The following is a 13879-nucleotide window of genomic DNA, read 5'->3' on the forward strand; positions in this document are numbered from 1 at the left end:
GTCTTCCACATGAGTGACAGCACCCTCAGTACTCAAGCCATCACCTCCTGCCCCCAAAAGTGTGCAGTAGCAGGAAGCTTGAATCAGAAATGGGACCAGAGCGGCAGGTGTTCAGTGTAGCAGTTGATCACTGCTTGATTTGCCCACATCCCATATTGGAATGCCTGATTCAATCCCAGCCATTCTGCTTCCGGTCCAGCTTCCTGTTAATGCACATCCTGGGTAGCAGAGGACTCTGAAATATCTTTGTTCCTGCCACTCATGTGGGAGACGCAAATGGAGTTCCAGGCTCCTGGCTTTGTTCTGGCCAAGCCCTGGCTCCTTCTAATATTTGGTGAGTGAACCAGCAAATGGAAGATCGCACTCTCTCGATCAAAATAAATTGAAAACAAAAATTTCAAAAGAAGTGGGGCCTGCACATGAACCCAGGTACCATGATATGGGATATGATATCTCAAGTGGCTTAAACTAGGCCAAACATCCTCCCCACTCTCATATTTTTAAAATATTTTACTATAGGAGCAGGTTCCTGCTTGCCTCTGTAAATTGATGCATGCTATTTCTCCCTTTGCTGCTATGTTTCAGCCACTCAGATATTCTCTGTTCTTCGATCAGACCAAGCTGTTCCTACCTAAAGGCAATAGATGGATCTTTTGCTTTTTCTCCAGTTACCATGTGTATGGCTTCTGTAGACTCCAGTTTAATACTATCTTCAGAGAGGCTTTTCTTGACTACCTATTCTTAAATAGTCACCCAGTCATTCTGTACCTTATTTTAATTCTCCTTATTTCTCTTTTCACTAACTTAGTGTGCATCTTCTCCAATCCAGAACATAAGCCCCAGGAGAGTTAAGGATCTGATCTCACCCTTCCACAAATAGATCCCCTACATCTAGAATCTAATTACTAGTGCCAGGACATAATTGGTGTGCATTGAATAAAATAAATGAGCCAGGCAAAATATCTGAGAAATTTCCTTCTTTTCTGCTTGAAGAATTTCAATAACTCATAAAATTGCTTGTATTTGTTACCAAAATATCTAGAAGTAAATTTTAAAAAATTAATTTTAGTGTTAAGATTTTGTACTCTTGTGAAGTTTTTTGCATGTGCATATCTTCTGCTTCTAAATATGTTTTCTTATTAATTTTTAAAAATTATTTCACAGTAAAGGAATAGAAGGAACCAGTTACCATGAATCATTGTACAATGCTCTGCAATCCCTGAGAGACAGAGAATTCTCCACATTTTTTGAAAGTCTAAAATATGCCAGGTATTAACAAAATTACTGTTATTTCTATATTTTAAAATTTAATGTCATGGCTTATCTTCTCAAAACTTGAGGAATGATTGGCTCAAGGTTAGGATATGCTTTGAAGCATGGGTAAAGTATTGGTGGCTATAGTTAGGTGTTTTTCATTATCTGTCTTTCCCTCCATAAACATTCTTCTTGTGATCTCAAGTTACTTTTTCACACTGAACATCAAGAACATCTTGGCAATGCCCACTCCTCTGTTCTCTTTTTGTACTAGTATCTACATGATTTTAATCTTCCCCCTCTAGCAGTTGTGTTTTACCCCTCTTACCATTAATTTGTAAAATGGTGATTAATGGTTCCCTAGTTAGAGGCTTGCTTTGAAGCACAAATGAGATGATATATGAGGAACTCCTGAACTGTAATGGGTTAAGCAAATGTGACATGTTCTTTGACTGTGGTGGCCTGTGTTCATTATATAATCACTTTTGCTGTTATGTAAGTGCTTGTTACCTGCTGGCTGCTTTGTAAGGCTCTTTCCATGAGTATTTTTTTTTTTTAAAGATTTATTGGGGCTGGTGCCCTGGCGTAGCAGGTGAAACCACCGCCTGTAGTGCCAGCATCCCATATGGGCGCTGGTTTGAGTCTTGGCTGCTTCACTTCCGATCCAGCTCTCTGCTATAGCCTGAGAATGCAGTGGAAGATGGCTCAGGCCTCGGGCCCCTGTACCCACGTGGGAGACCTGGAAGAAGTTCCTGGCTCCTGGCTTCGGATCGGTGTCCAGCCAGTTGCAGCCATCTGGGGAGTGAACTATTGGATGAAAGACCTTTCTTTCTCTCTCTCTCTCTCTCTCTACCTCTACCTCTACCTCTACCTCTCTGTAACTCTGACTTACAAATAAAAAAAAAGAAAGATTTGTTTATTTTCAAATTAAAAATATTTATTTATTAAGTCAGGATTGATAGAGGGAGACAGAGAGAGAGAGAGAGAGAGAGATCTTCCAGCTGCTGGGTCATTTCCCAGAGGACTGCAACAGCCAGTGCTGAAGCCAGGCCAAAGCCAGGAGCCAGGAACTTCTTCCAGGTCTCCCACAAGGGTAACACGGTCCCAAGCACTTGCAACTTCTTCTGCTTTTCTCAGGCCATTAGCAGGGAACTAGATGGGAAATGTAGCTGCCAGGACTCAAACCAGCACCAGTATGGGATTCTGGCTTTGCAAGCGGCAGCTTTACTCAAACACCATAACTTTAGCCCCTCCTTATGTATTCTTTAACCTTTCAAATAACTAGGGAAGTAAAAGAATTTATTCTTAGAGAAATCCAGTAATATACCTAAAGTTACATAGCCATAAGCGGCAGAGCTAGGATTTAGATCTAGGTCTGTATGATTCCAAGACTTAATTTGTTTCCACTGCTATTTTTGTGTTCACTGTTGCTTGTGAATATTGTTATTGCTAAATCAACAGGAGAACCTATGATGAGAACTCTTTAAGAACAAATATGAACTTTTGTCTCCTTAAACCTCTTCATACTTTTCAGAGTGTCTTTTTTGATTTTGCCACTAGAGTAAAAGAAGTGGAAGAATTGTGTAAAGGCAGCCTTGAGTCTGTGTATTCACTCTACCCCAGACTTAGCAGATTGCAGGCCATTGGAGAACTAGAAAACATTGGGGAGCTTGTCTCAAGGTATGTGATTCATATGACTTCGTATTCCTCCTAAAGTACAGCTTTTCTGTTATCAGTAGTAATTTACAATAGATATAAACTTAGCATTTTTGAATTAATACATTTTATATTTTTCTGTTTCACCTTTTTTTTTTTTTAAAGATTTATTTTTTATTTATTTGAAAGAGTTGCAGAGAGAGGTAGAGACAGAGAGAGAGGTCTTCCATCCGATGGTTTACTCCCCAGATGGCTGCAACGGCTGGAGCTGCACCGATCCGAAGCCAGGAGCCAGGAGCTTCTTTTGGGTCTCCCATGTGGATGCAGGGGCCCAAGGACTGAGGCCATCTTCTGCTGTTTTCCCAGGCCATAGCAGAGAGCTGGATCGGAAGTGGAGCAGCAAGGACTAGAACTGGTGCCCATATGGGATGCCGGCACTTCAGGCCAGGGTGTTAACCACTGCGCCACAGCGCCGGCCCCATCACCTTTTTTGTTTGTTTGTTTTAGAGATTTATTTTATTTATTTGAAAGGCAGAGTTAGAGAGATGGAGGGAGATCTTCCATCCACTGGTTCATTCCTCAAATGGCTGCCAATAGCCAGAGCTAGACCAATCTGAAGCCAAGTGGGTGAGGGGTTCCAAGGACTTGGGCCGTCCTCCACTGCTTTCACAGGTGCATTAGCAGGGAGCTGAATCAGAAGTAGAGCAGCTGGGACTTGAACTTGTGCCCATAGTGGATGCTGGTGTTGCAGGCAGTGGCTTAACTTGTTTGCCACAACACCAGCCCCTCAGTTTTACTTTTTGATATGGTAAATATCAGTAGCTGTTACCCAAAGTTTCAAAGTTCTTTGTAGTTCCCGGTAATTTATAAGCATATAAAAAGGGTTCCTGCAACTTAGAAGTTCGAGATCTGCTGCTCTAGGGGAATTTTGGGAGAAATTAAAGTTTCAGTTTTTATGGATTTGTCTTTTTTTTTTTTTTGGACAGGCAGAGTGGACAGTGAGAGAGAGAGAGAGAGAGAAAGGTCTTCCTTTGCCGTTGGTTCACCCTCCAATGGCCGGCGCGGCCGGCGCACCGCGCTGATCTGATGGCAGGAGCCAGGAGCCAGGTGCTTTTCCTGGTCTCCCATGGGGTGCAGGGCCCAAGCACCTGGGCCATCCTCCACTGCCTTCCCGGGCCACAGCAGAGAGCTGGCCTGGAAGAGGGGCAACCGGGACAGAATCTGGCGCCCCGACCGGGACTAGAACCCGGTGTGCCGGCGCCGCTAGGCGGAGGATTAGCCTAGTGAGCCGCGGCGCCCGCCATGGATTTGTCTTAATATTTCCTTTTATATGAGGCAGCTGAAGGAGCTTTAATATCCTCACCACCTCATCATCTTCTTAATCCCCCTGATTAATCTTTTTAATTTGTCTCAACACCATGGGCCTGAAGGATTGGACAGTATTGCTTAGCCTAGTTATCCAAGGACACTATTCATATAAACCAGTAACTCATGTAAAACTATACAGTATGCATTTTCTGTTCCTTTAGTTAGTAATATTGGTAGATGGACTCTTTGCCAGTTAGTTTTCCTTCCTGCATTATGATTTCTTTGACAGTTGGCAGTAGTCACTGTCGTTAGGTAATGAATGAGTTTACCTCATTTCCTTGCTGACATGAACTTTACCACAAGGAACATTGGACAGTTAAAGTGCAGTCATGATTTGTGATAGGTCCTTTCATTTCAGAAAGGTACTTGTTTATAAGGACTCTCTTTTGTGGTGTGAAAGAATAGTTTTTAGAAATTCTTCCTAAAATGTTCATTATCTATAGCCTCTCTGTTGACCTCTTAGAAGTCTTACCATATAACATTTTTATAGCTTTTAAAACCTTGATTCGTATTTAGAATTTTTTCTTTATAAGCTTCAGTCTTGTTATCTGAAAGTTTCTTTATATTGTAACATAAGTTTCAGAAATCTCACAATTTTTTTTCCTAGTTTTTCTGCTTACATGAACTCGTTGATTTGGCTTTCAGATCAGTCATGGATAAACAGTTCTCTGAAGTGTACGTTAAATGGCAGAAACACTCCCAGCTTCTCAAGGATAGTGACTTTAATTTTCAGGAGCCTATCATGGCTCTACGCACAGTCATTCTTGAGATCCTGATGGAAAAAGAAGTGAATAACTCCCAGCGAGAATGTTTTAAGGACATTCTCACCAAGCACCTTACAGAATTCTCTATACTGGCCCGGACTTTCAAGAACACTCAGGTAAGTAGGATTTAAAACATCAGCTTACCTCTTTGACCTTTCTTTTTATCAGAAAACAAAGCATTAGTGAAAAGGAATTGTCATTGAGAAATAACGATTCTTATTAAAATTGTATACAGAAATTTAAGATTTCCCATTTTGGAACTAGACGTCAGTTTAAGCCTTGGACAAGGTAGTATCTTCTGTCAACTTCAGTATCGTAGCTAAACAATGAGAAGATGGCTAACTTAAAACTGACACATGTATATAGATATGCATAGACAAGACAGACAGATGTGGGGGTGCGGGTGGGAGGCAGGCAGACAGGTACTTGAGACAGACCCTGGCAAACAGTCAAATCCACAATGAGTGGTATTACTGCTTTCATTGTTGTTATTAGTTACAATAATAATAAAGGAAATATTTATTCCCATATGTCATTTTCATTTCAGCTCCCTGAAAGGGCAGTATTTCAAATTAAACAGTATAATTCAGTGAGTCATGAAGTCTCTGAGTGGCAGCTGGAGGAAGCACAAGTGTTCTGGGCAAAAAAAGAACAAAGTCTTGCCCTGAGTATTCTCAAGCAAATGATCAAGAAGTTGGACACCAGCTGTAGAGAGGTTTATTTATTTTTATTATCTGAATTAGTGTTTTACTATTGTTAAGAAGGTATTGCTGGGGCCAGTGCTGTGGTGTAGCTGCTAAAGCTGCCACCTGCAGTGCCGGCATACCATTTGGGTGCCAGTTCGAATTCCAGTTGCTCCATTTCTGATCCAGCTTTCTGTTATGGCCTGGGAAAGGAGAAGATGGCCCCTGCACCTTTATGGGGGTGCCTGAAAGAAGCTCCTGGCTCCTTGCTTGGCATTGGTGCAGTTCCAGCCATTATGGCTATCTGGGGAGTGAACCAGTGGATGAAAGACCTCTCTCTGTCTCTGTTTCTCTGCCTCTGCCTCTCTGTAACTCTGACTTTCAAATAAATAAATAAATCTTCAAAAAAAAAAAAGGCAAGCATTGCTGTGCTTTCAGATATTTTTAATAACAATTTAAGCTTTGAAATTACTAATTAGCAAGATGTAAAAAGGATTCTTGAAAATCAGTATTTCTGGGGTTGTCATTGTAGTATAGTGGGATAAGCCACTGCCTATATTACTGGCATCCCATATTGGAGACCTGGAGGAAGTTTCTTACCTTTAGGCCCAGCCGTGGTCCAGATTGCAGCCATCTGGAGAGTGAACCAGATATCTCTGTTGGTCTCTCTCTACCTCTGCCTTTCAAATAAATAATATTATACAAATAAATTAATATTTGTAAATAGTTCAGAAACTTCTTTTAAAAGATTTATTTATTTGAAATTCAGAGTTGCAGAGAGAGACAGGGAGAAATAGAGTGATTTTCCATCTGCTGGTTCTCTCCCCAGATAGCGGCTCGGGCCAGGGCTGGGCCAGGCTGAAGCCAGGAGCTTCTGCTGCTCTTCGCAAGCTGTTAGCAGGGAGCTGGATTGGAAGTGGAGCATCCAGGACATGTGAACACTCGCCCATATGCAATGCCTGCGTTGTAGACAGTGGCCCTACCCACTGTACCACAGCGCTAGCCCATAGAAACTTTGATAGTCTATTTTCCCTACGTGGAGGACATTTTTTTTTACAGTCATGATAATGAATTATATTTTAAGACTTTGCATTTTTTCAACAGAATGATTCCAGGCTAAAACTTATACACACAGAATGTCTGAGAGTTTGTGGTAACTGGTTAGCAGAAACTTGCTTAGAAAATCCTACAGTCATCATGCAGACCTATCTAGAAAAGGTGAGCTTTTAGAGTAACCCTTAAGTTAATGAATATACTTGATTTTTTTTGCATCAGGTCCAAATATATTTCAAAAGCAAATAAAGACATGAGTTTTTCCATATGTTATCACTATTAGAACTCTGTATAATATTTAGGGCAAGAAGTAAGCAGAATTTTACCAAGGGAACATATGTTGAAAGAAATCCCAAGTATGGCTTCCCCTTCCTCAGTCTTCCCACCACTAGCTGCTCTTTCGTAAGTTGTTTCTGATGCTTTCTCCATGTTGTCATCTACAAAAATAGCTGATTAAGGAGCATGCAAGCTGGCCCTTACTATTCACTTGTGGTACAACCACGCACAAGTAAAGGCTAGGACTTCAGTACTTCAGCCCCCTTTGACTTTCCGATTTCTCCTTCTTATTCCTTAAGTTAGCTGATTTTGGAAATAGTTACCTGATTTAAATAAGTATAACTTGAAAAGAATGATGTAATTAACTTTAAATTTTATAATGCTCTTTGTTTTTGCACAATTTGCATTTTGTAAATACTGTCTTGGTTATTTCTTCACTGTCAGCGTTGTTTTGAAAGGCTAAGAAAATAATAGATTTCATATAATGTAGCTTTTACATATATAAACTTGAGGATGAGATTACTTTGAGTATTTGTATTGTTTAGTATTTGTAAATTAAATGGATTGTGTGTTCTTAAAGGCCGTAGAAGTTGCTGAAAGTTGTGATGGAGAAAATAATGATGAGCTCAGAAATGGGAAAATGAAGGCATTTCTCTCATTAGCACGGTTCTCAGATACTCAGTACCAGAGAATTGAAAACTACATGAAATCATCAGAATTTGAAAACAAGCAAGCCCTCCTAAAAAGGGCCAAAGAGGAAGTGGGCCTCCTGAGGGAACATAAGATTCAGACTAACAGGTAAGTAGATGTCTACAGGTGATAACTTTATGTTCACAAGTTAACTGAATGAATCTATCTGTGAAAAATGTGATCTGATTTTTTTATCTGATTATAATTTTCAGCATACGTATAGATTGTCTTGGCCCCACAGTGGTTATCTCAAATGAGCATGTAAGACGCTGACATGTGTTCTTTGAGGAGGTGTTCATAATCTGGTTCTAAACTCACGTAGTGTTTAGGTGTTAGCTTTTGGGTTTTGATTTTTAATTTGTTAGTTGGTATCAGCTGAAAAGGAGATAGATAGGAAATTAAAAACAGAAGACTTGGGGCAGGAATTGTGGTGCAGTGGGTTATGCCACTACTTGGGATGCTCACATCCCATAGCAGAGTGTCTGGTTTAAGTGCTGGCTCTGATCTAGTTGCCTGCTGATACATATAAGAGGCAGCAGATGACAATGTGGGTAATGAGTCCCTGTCATAAGTAGAGGATAAGTTAACTAAATAGCTTGAATAGAGTTCACTCTGCCCTCCTTTGCTTAGGAAAGCTTATGAATTGCATAATGAAAGCAAAAGTAAGTTTGTTTACTTTATAATTCTTAGAATTTTGCTTTTTCTCCTGTAAGGACTCTTGATTTCCCAGTTATGTATATATCATATATGGTTTTGTAGTAATGTAAAATTTAATGGCTTTTGTATTTTACTTTTAATGCAAGATACACAGTAAAGGTTCAGCGAGAGCTGGAGCTGGATGAATGTGCACTTCGTGCACTGAAAGAGGATCGCAAACGCTTCTTATGTAAAGCAGTTGAAAATTACATCAACTGCTTATTAAGTGGAGAAGAACATGATATGTGGGTATTTCGACTTTGTTCTCTCTGGCTTGAAAACTCTGGAGTTCCTGAAGTCAATGGCATGATGAAGGCAAGTCTATTCAACCCAACATTCTAACTTGCACTTTAAAAGCTGACATAAGCCCTTTGATTCAGGGACTTTGTAAATCCTTTTGTATCTTGAGCATTAGATTGGGTCTCTTTACAGAAGCACTTAAATTCTAAATGATACAGGTTTCTGTGGAGATGAAAAAATTTAGGTCTTTTCCTATATCTTTGCAGTTACCACTGGAGAGTAGTGCCCAGAGGAGGGCACTAAATGCAGGGATTTGGAAAGAAGTTAAAGATAATGTAATCAGTCACTAGTGGGTTCCTGCTTGTCTGGGACTACTAGAGTGAATTATTTTTATAAATGGAAACACATTTTAAAGAAAAATCTAGATGTCAATATTTCAGAAATTTTTATTTAAAAATCTTCGATTTTAATGATAACACCTAATGGTAAAGTTTATATTGACAAGGTAGATTTTGTCAGTGAATTTGAAGGTTAAAAGTAAAATAATGCCCCTGGATGAAAAGAATAATAAGACTCATAATACACAGGCCCCATCTCTGCCAAAGTATACATTAAATCCTATAGGCCAGGGTATATAAGGATTTAATTGTACACTGATTTCTCAGGATTCTGTGTTATGGTAGTACTCGTGTCTATAATCATGCTCCTTAGATTCAGTGGAATATAAGCAGTACCAGATATTCCAGTTCTTTTTTTAAAAGATTTATTTATTTATTTGAAATTCAGAGTTGCACAGAGAGAGGAGAGGAGAGGGAGAGAGAGATAGGTCTTCCATCCACTGGCCCACTCCCCAGATGGCCGCTTCTGCTGGAGCTGCGCCAATCCAAAGCCAGGAGATTCCTCTGGGTCTCCCATGTGGGTGCACAGGCCCAAGGACTTGGGCCATCTCTGCTTTCCCAGGCCACAGCAGAGAGCTGGTTTGGAAGTGGAACAGCCGGGACTCGAACTGACGCCCATATGGGATTCCAGCACTGCAGGCGGTGGCTTTACCCGCTATGCCATAGCACAGGCCCTCCAGTTCTGAATACAATTGAAATTAGAAAGAAATACTTCAGCTTACCTTCTTTTCTTTTTCTTTTTTTAAAGTTTGCCGAACTTTCTGTTTCTTTTTTTTTTTTTTAAGATTTATTTATTTATTTGAAAGAGTTAACACACAGAGAGAACGAGAGGCAGAGAGAGCAAAAGAGTTCTTCCAGCCGTTGGTTCACTTCTCAATTGGCCTGCAATGGCAGGAGCTGCGCCAGCCTGAGGCTAGGAGCCTGGACATTCTTCCAGGTCTCCCAAGCGGGTGCAGGGGCCCAAGAAATTGGGCCAGCTTCTACTGCTTTCCCAGGCCATAGCAGAGAGCTGGATTGGAAGTGGAGCAGCCATGTCTCAAACAGGCACCCATATGGGATTCCTGCAGCGGCTTTAACCGCTATACCACAGTGCAGGCCCTTGACTTACCTTTGAACCAATCTAGAATACTTACGATAAAGCCTTTCAGATAGAAGTAACAAGGAAATTCATAGTGAAGTTTTGTTGATAACCAATTGGTTTTGCTAGAAGAGGATCAATAACTTAGGATAATTTATTTGTTTAGTTGTGAAAATATTTGAAATGTATTGTTTATTAATTTTATACCCTTTTATAAATGAAAGGGACCTGGAATGGAGATTCCATCATACAAATTTTTGCCTCTAATGTACCAACTGGCTGCTAGAATGGGAACCAAAATGATGGGAGGAGTGGGATTTCATGAAGTCCTCAATAATGTAAGTAAACCTGAAAACTAAATCATAGTGACTATATTGTTATTTATATATATTGTGTTATATTGTTATATGTTATATTATATTGTGTTATATATATATTGTGTTATACTGTTATGTATGCACACACACACACATACATGCACACAACTCTTCTCTCTGGGAAATATGAAATTCTGTGTTATACTGTTATGTATATGCACACACACACACATATATACATGCACACAACTCCTCTGTGGGAAATATGAAATTCTGTATTTTGTCACCTCTCATATCATGTAAGCTATTCAGTTTCTCTCTCTTAATCTTTGTGTACCTCTCTGGCTCTCTCACACAACACAAATATACATACATGTATACACAGATATACACTTAACTCACTGTAGTATCTAGACAATAACACATTTTAATGTTGAGCAAAATGCAGAATGTGAATTTTTCTATTGTTGATGTACATAAAACTAATAGTTCTTAATTTCCTGACAGCTCATCTCTAGAGTTTCGATGGATCACCCCCATCATACTTTATTTATTATATTGGCTTTAGCAAATGCAAACAAAGATGAATTTTTGACCAAACCAGAAGCAGCAAGGAGGAGTAGAATAACTAAAAATGCACCTAAACAAAGCTCTCAGCTTGATGAGGTATCTGGATTAAACATACATTAATCTTTATGAATTGTGATACTTATTCTTTAGGTTTTCCTTTTTTAAGTCTTGAGGATTTTAAAATGTTGTTGCTGGCAGTACCTACATCCTCTGTTTTATGATGCCACCTTGATTAGTCAGCTTTTTGTTGCTACAACAAAATAACCAAAATAATCTAACTTTATAATTGAAAAGGTTAACAGGAGCTTCATTGTCCAAAATCAGGTGGCCCTGTATGTCATGGTGTTTTTGCTGGCAGTTCTGAGGGGCATCATGTAGCAAGAGGGAGCACTTGAGTCTGTTTCTGCCTCTTTTTGTATGGTCACCATGGGGTCTCCACCCTAACAACCTAATCCAATCTGATCACTTCCTAAAGGCCTCATGTCTAAATACCATAATTGGGTACGATTACCATAGGACTTTAGAGACCACATCTTTAACACATGGGCCTTTGAAGGGTACCTAAACTAATATCCAATTTGAAGCCTCCTAAAGTTGGTTAAAAATTCCTGAATATTTTTCAAAGCATACAAGATGCCAGTAGAGTTGTACTTAGTTTTCTCTTGGCAGTAAGCAGTGGGAAAATAATCTTTGAAAGGTACCTAAGTCATTGATATTTTTTAAAGATTTTTATTTATTTATTTGAGAGGTAGAATTACAGACAGTGAGAGGGAGAGACAGAAAGGTCTTCTATCCACTGGTTCACTCCCCAGATTGCCACAATGGTAGGAGCTGAGCTGATCCAAAGCCAGGAGCCAAGAATCAGGAGCTTCTCTGGGTCTCCCACGTGGGTGCAGGGGCCCAAGCGCTTAGGCTATTTTCCACTGCTTTCCCAGGCCATAGCAGGGAGCTAGATAAGAAGAGGAGCAGCTGGGACTAGAACCGGTGCCCATATGGGATGCTGGCTCCTGTGCCACAGCGCCAGCCCCAGTTATTGACTGTTTTATTTTTTTTTTAATTTTTTTTCTTTTCTTTTTTTTTTTTTTTTTTTTGACAGGCAGAGTGGACAGTGAGAGAGAGAGAGACAGAGAGAAAGGTCTTCCTTTTGCCGTTGGTTCACCCTCCAATGGCCGGCGCGGCCGGCGCGCTGCGGCCGGCGCACCGCGCTGATCCGATGGCAGGAACCAGGAGCCAGGTGCTTTTCCTGGTCTCCCATGGGGTGCAGGGCCCAAGCACCTGGGCCATCCTCCACTGCACTCCCGGGCCACAGCAGAGAGCTGGCCTGGAAGAGGGGCAACCGGGACAGAATCCAGCGCCCTGACTGGGACTAGAACCCGGTGTGCCGGCGCCGCTAGGCGGAGGATTAGCCTAGTGAGCCGCGGCGCCGGCCGACTGTTTTTTTTTAAAGATTGATTTATTTGAGGGGCCGGCACTTTGGCACAGCAGGTTAACATCCTAGGCTGAAGCACCAGCATCCCCTATGGGCGCCGGTTCGAGACCCAACTGTTCCACTTCTTCTTTTTTTTTTTAATATTTTTTATTTATTTGAAAATCAGAGTCACACACACACAGAGAGAGGGAGAGAGAGGTCCTCCATCTCTGATGGTTCACTCCCCAATTGGCCGCAACGGCCGGAACTGTGCTGTTCCAAAGCCAGGAACTTCTTCCGGGTCTCCCACATGGGTGCAGGGGCCCATGGTCCTGGGCTATCTTCCACTGCCTTCCCAGGCCATAGCAGCAAGCTGGTTTGGAAGTGGAGCAGCCGGGTCTCGAACCGGTGCCCCTTGTGGGATGCCGGGGCTTCTGACGAGGGCATTAACCTGCTGCACCACAGTGCTGGCCCCTGTTCCACTTCTGATCCAGCTCTCTGCTATGGCCTGAGAGAGCAGTGGAAGATGGCCCAAGTATTTGGGCCCCTACACCCATTTGGGAGACCCAGAGGAGGTCCTGGCTCCTGGCTCCGGATTGGTGCAGCTCTAGCCGTTGCGGCCAACTGGGGAGTGAACCATCAGATGGAAGACCGACTTCTGTCTGTCTGTCTGTCTCTCTGCCTCTCCTCTCTCTATGTAACTCTGACTTGGAAATAAATAAATCTTTAAAAAAAAAAAAAGATTGATTTATTTGAAAGGCAGAGTTACAGAGAGGCAGGAAGAGAGGTTTTCCATCTGCTGGTTCATTCCCCAGATGGTCACAACAGCTGGAGTTGCACCAACCCAAAACTAGGATCCAGGAGCTTCTGGGTCTCCCACGCGGTTGCAGGGGCCCAAACACTTGGACCATCTTATACTGTTTTTCCAGGCCATAGCAGAGAGCTGGATCAGAAGTGAAGCAGCCAGGACTTGAACCGGCTCCCATATGGGATGCTGGCACTGCAGCTTTACCCGCTATGCTACAGTGCCATCCCCAGTCATTGTCACTTGAGTTTATCATACCTTTGAGTATTTCTCCTACATAGGTGGCTATTTTGTATCTGAAGAATTAAAATATTTTGATCATCTTGATCTGTATTAAATTCTCTTTTTCTTTTATGTTTATAACTGAGAGACTGTGCTGATTATTTCCTGCATAATGTTTTTTGTTTTTCATTAATAGGATAGGATGGAGGCTGCAAACAATATAATAAGTACCATCAGAAGCAAGAGGCCTCAGATGGTCAGGAGTGTTGAAGCACTTTGTGATGCTTATATTTTGTTAGCAAACTTGGATGCCACTCAGTGGAAGACCCAGAGAAGTATGTGTTTGAAAGAATGAGTATCACTCTCTTGCTGTGCAATTCTCTGTAAGAATATGTAAGTTC

The 13879-nt window shown here is 41.3% G+C and overlaps 1 protein-coding gene across 23 annotated transcripts in view; it reads left to right on the forward strand.

Moving 5' to 3' along the window:
- The window catches only part of ATM (ATM serine/threonine kinase), a 154433-nt gene that overhangs the window by 108275 nt on the left and 32279 nt on the right, over nucleotides 1–13879 (forward strand). For 21 of the 23 annotated variants that reach the window (XM_089333535.1, XM_051819893.3, XM_089333538.1 and 18 more), the window contains 10 exons: nucleotides 1165–1269; nucleotides 2815–2934; nucleotides 4924–5158; nucleotides 5590–5757; nucleotides 6830–6943; nucleotides 7635–7852; nucleotides 8548–8755; nucleotides 10381–10494; nucleotides 10981–11139; nucleotides 13675–13813. In XM_089333535.1, the coding sequence (XP_089189661.1) occupies nucleotides 1165–1269; nucleotides 2815–2934; nucleotides 4924–5158; nucleotides 5590–5757; nucleotides 6830–6943; nucleotides 7635–7852; nucleotides 8548–8755; nucleotides 10381–10494; nucleotides 10981–11139; nucleotides 13675–13813 (1580 nt within the window). Of the gene's footprint in view, nucleotides 1–1164; nucleotides 1270–2814; nucleotides 2935–4923; nucleotides 5159–5589; nucleotides 5758–6829; nucleotides 6944–7634; nucleotides 7853–8547; nucleotides 8756–10380; nucleotides 10495–10980; nucleotides 11140–13674; nucleotides 13872–13879 lie in introns of those variants that run through there. The other 2 variants (XR_016234450.1, XR_016234452.1) reach the window with 2 other exon arrangements.

Source organism: Oryctolagus cuniculus, chromosome 1 (assembly GCF_051225735.1).
Source record: "Oryctolagus cuniculus isolate XC-2025 breed Fujian yellow rabbit chromosome 1, ASM5122573v1, whole genome shotgun sequence".
Classification (NCBI taxonomy): domain Eukaryota; kingdom Metazoa; phylum Chordata; class Mammalia; order Lagomorpha; family Leporidae; genus Oryctolagus; species Oryctolagus cuniculus.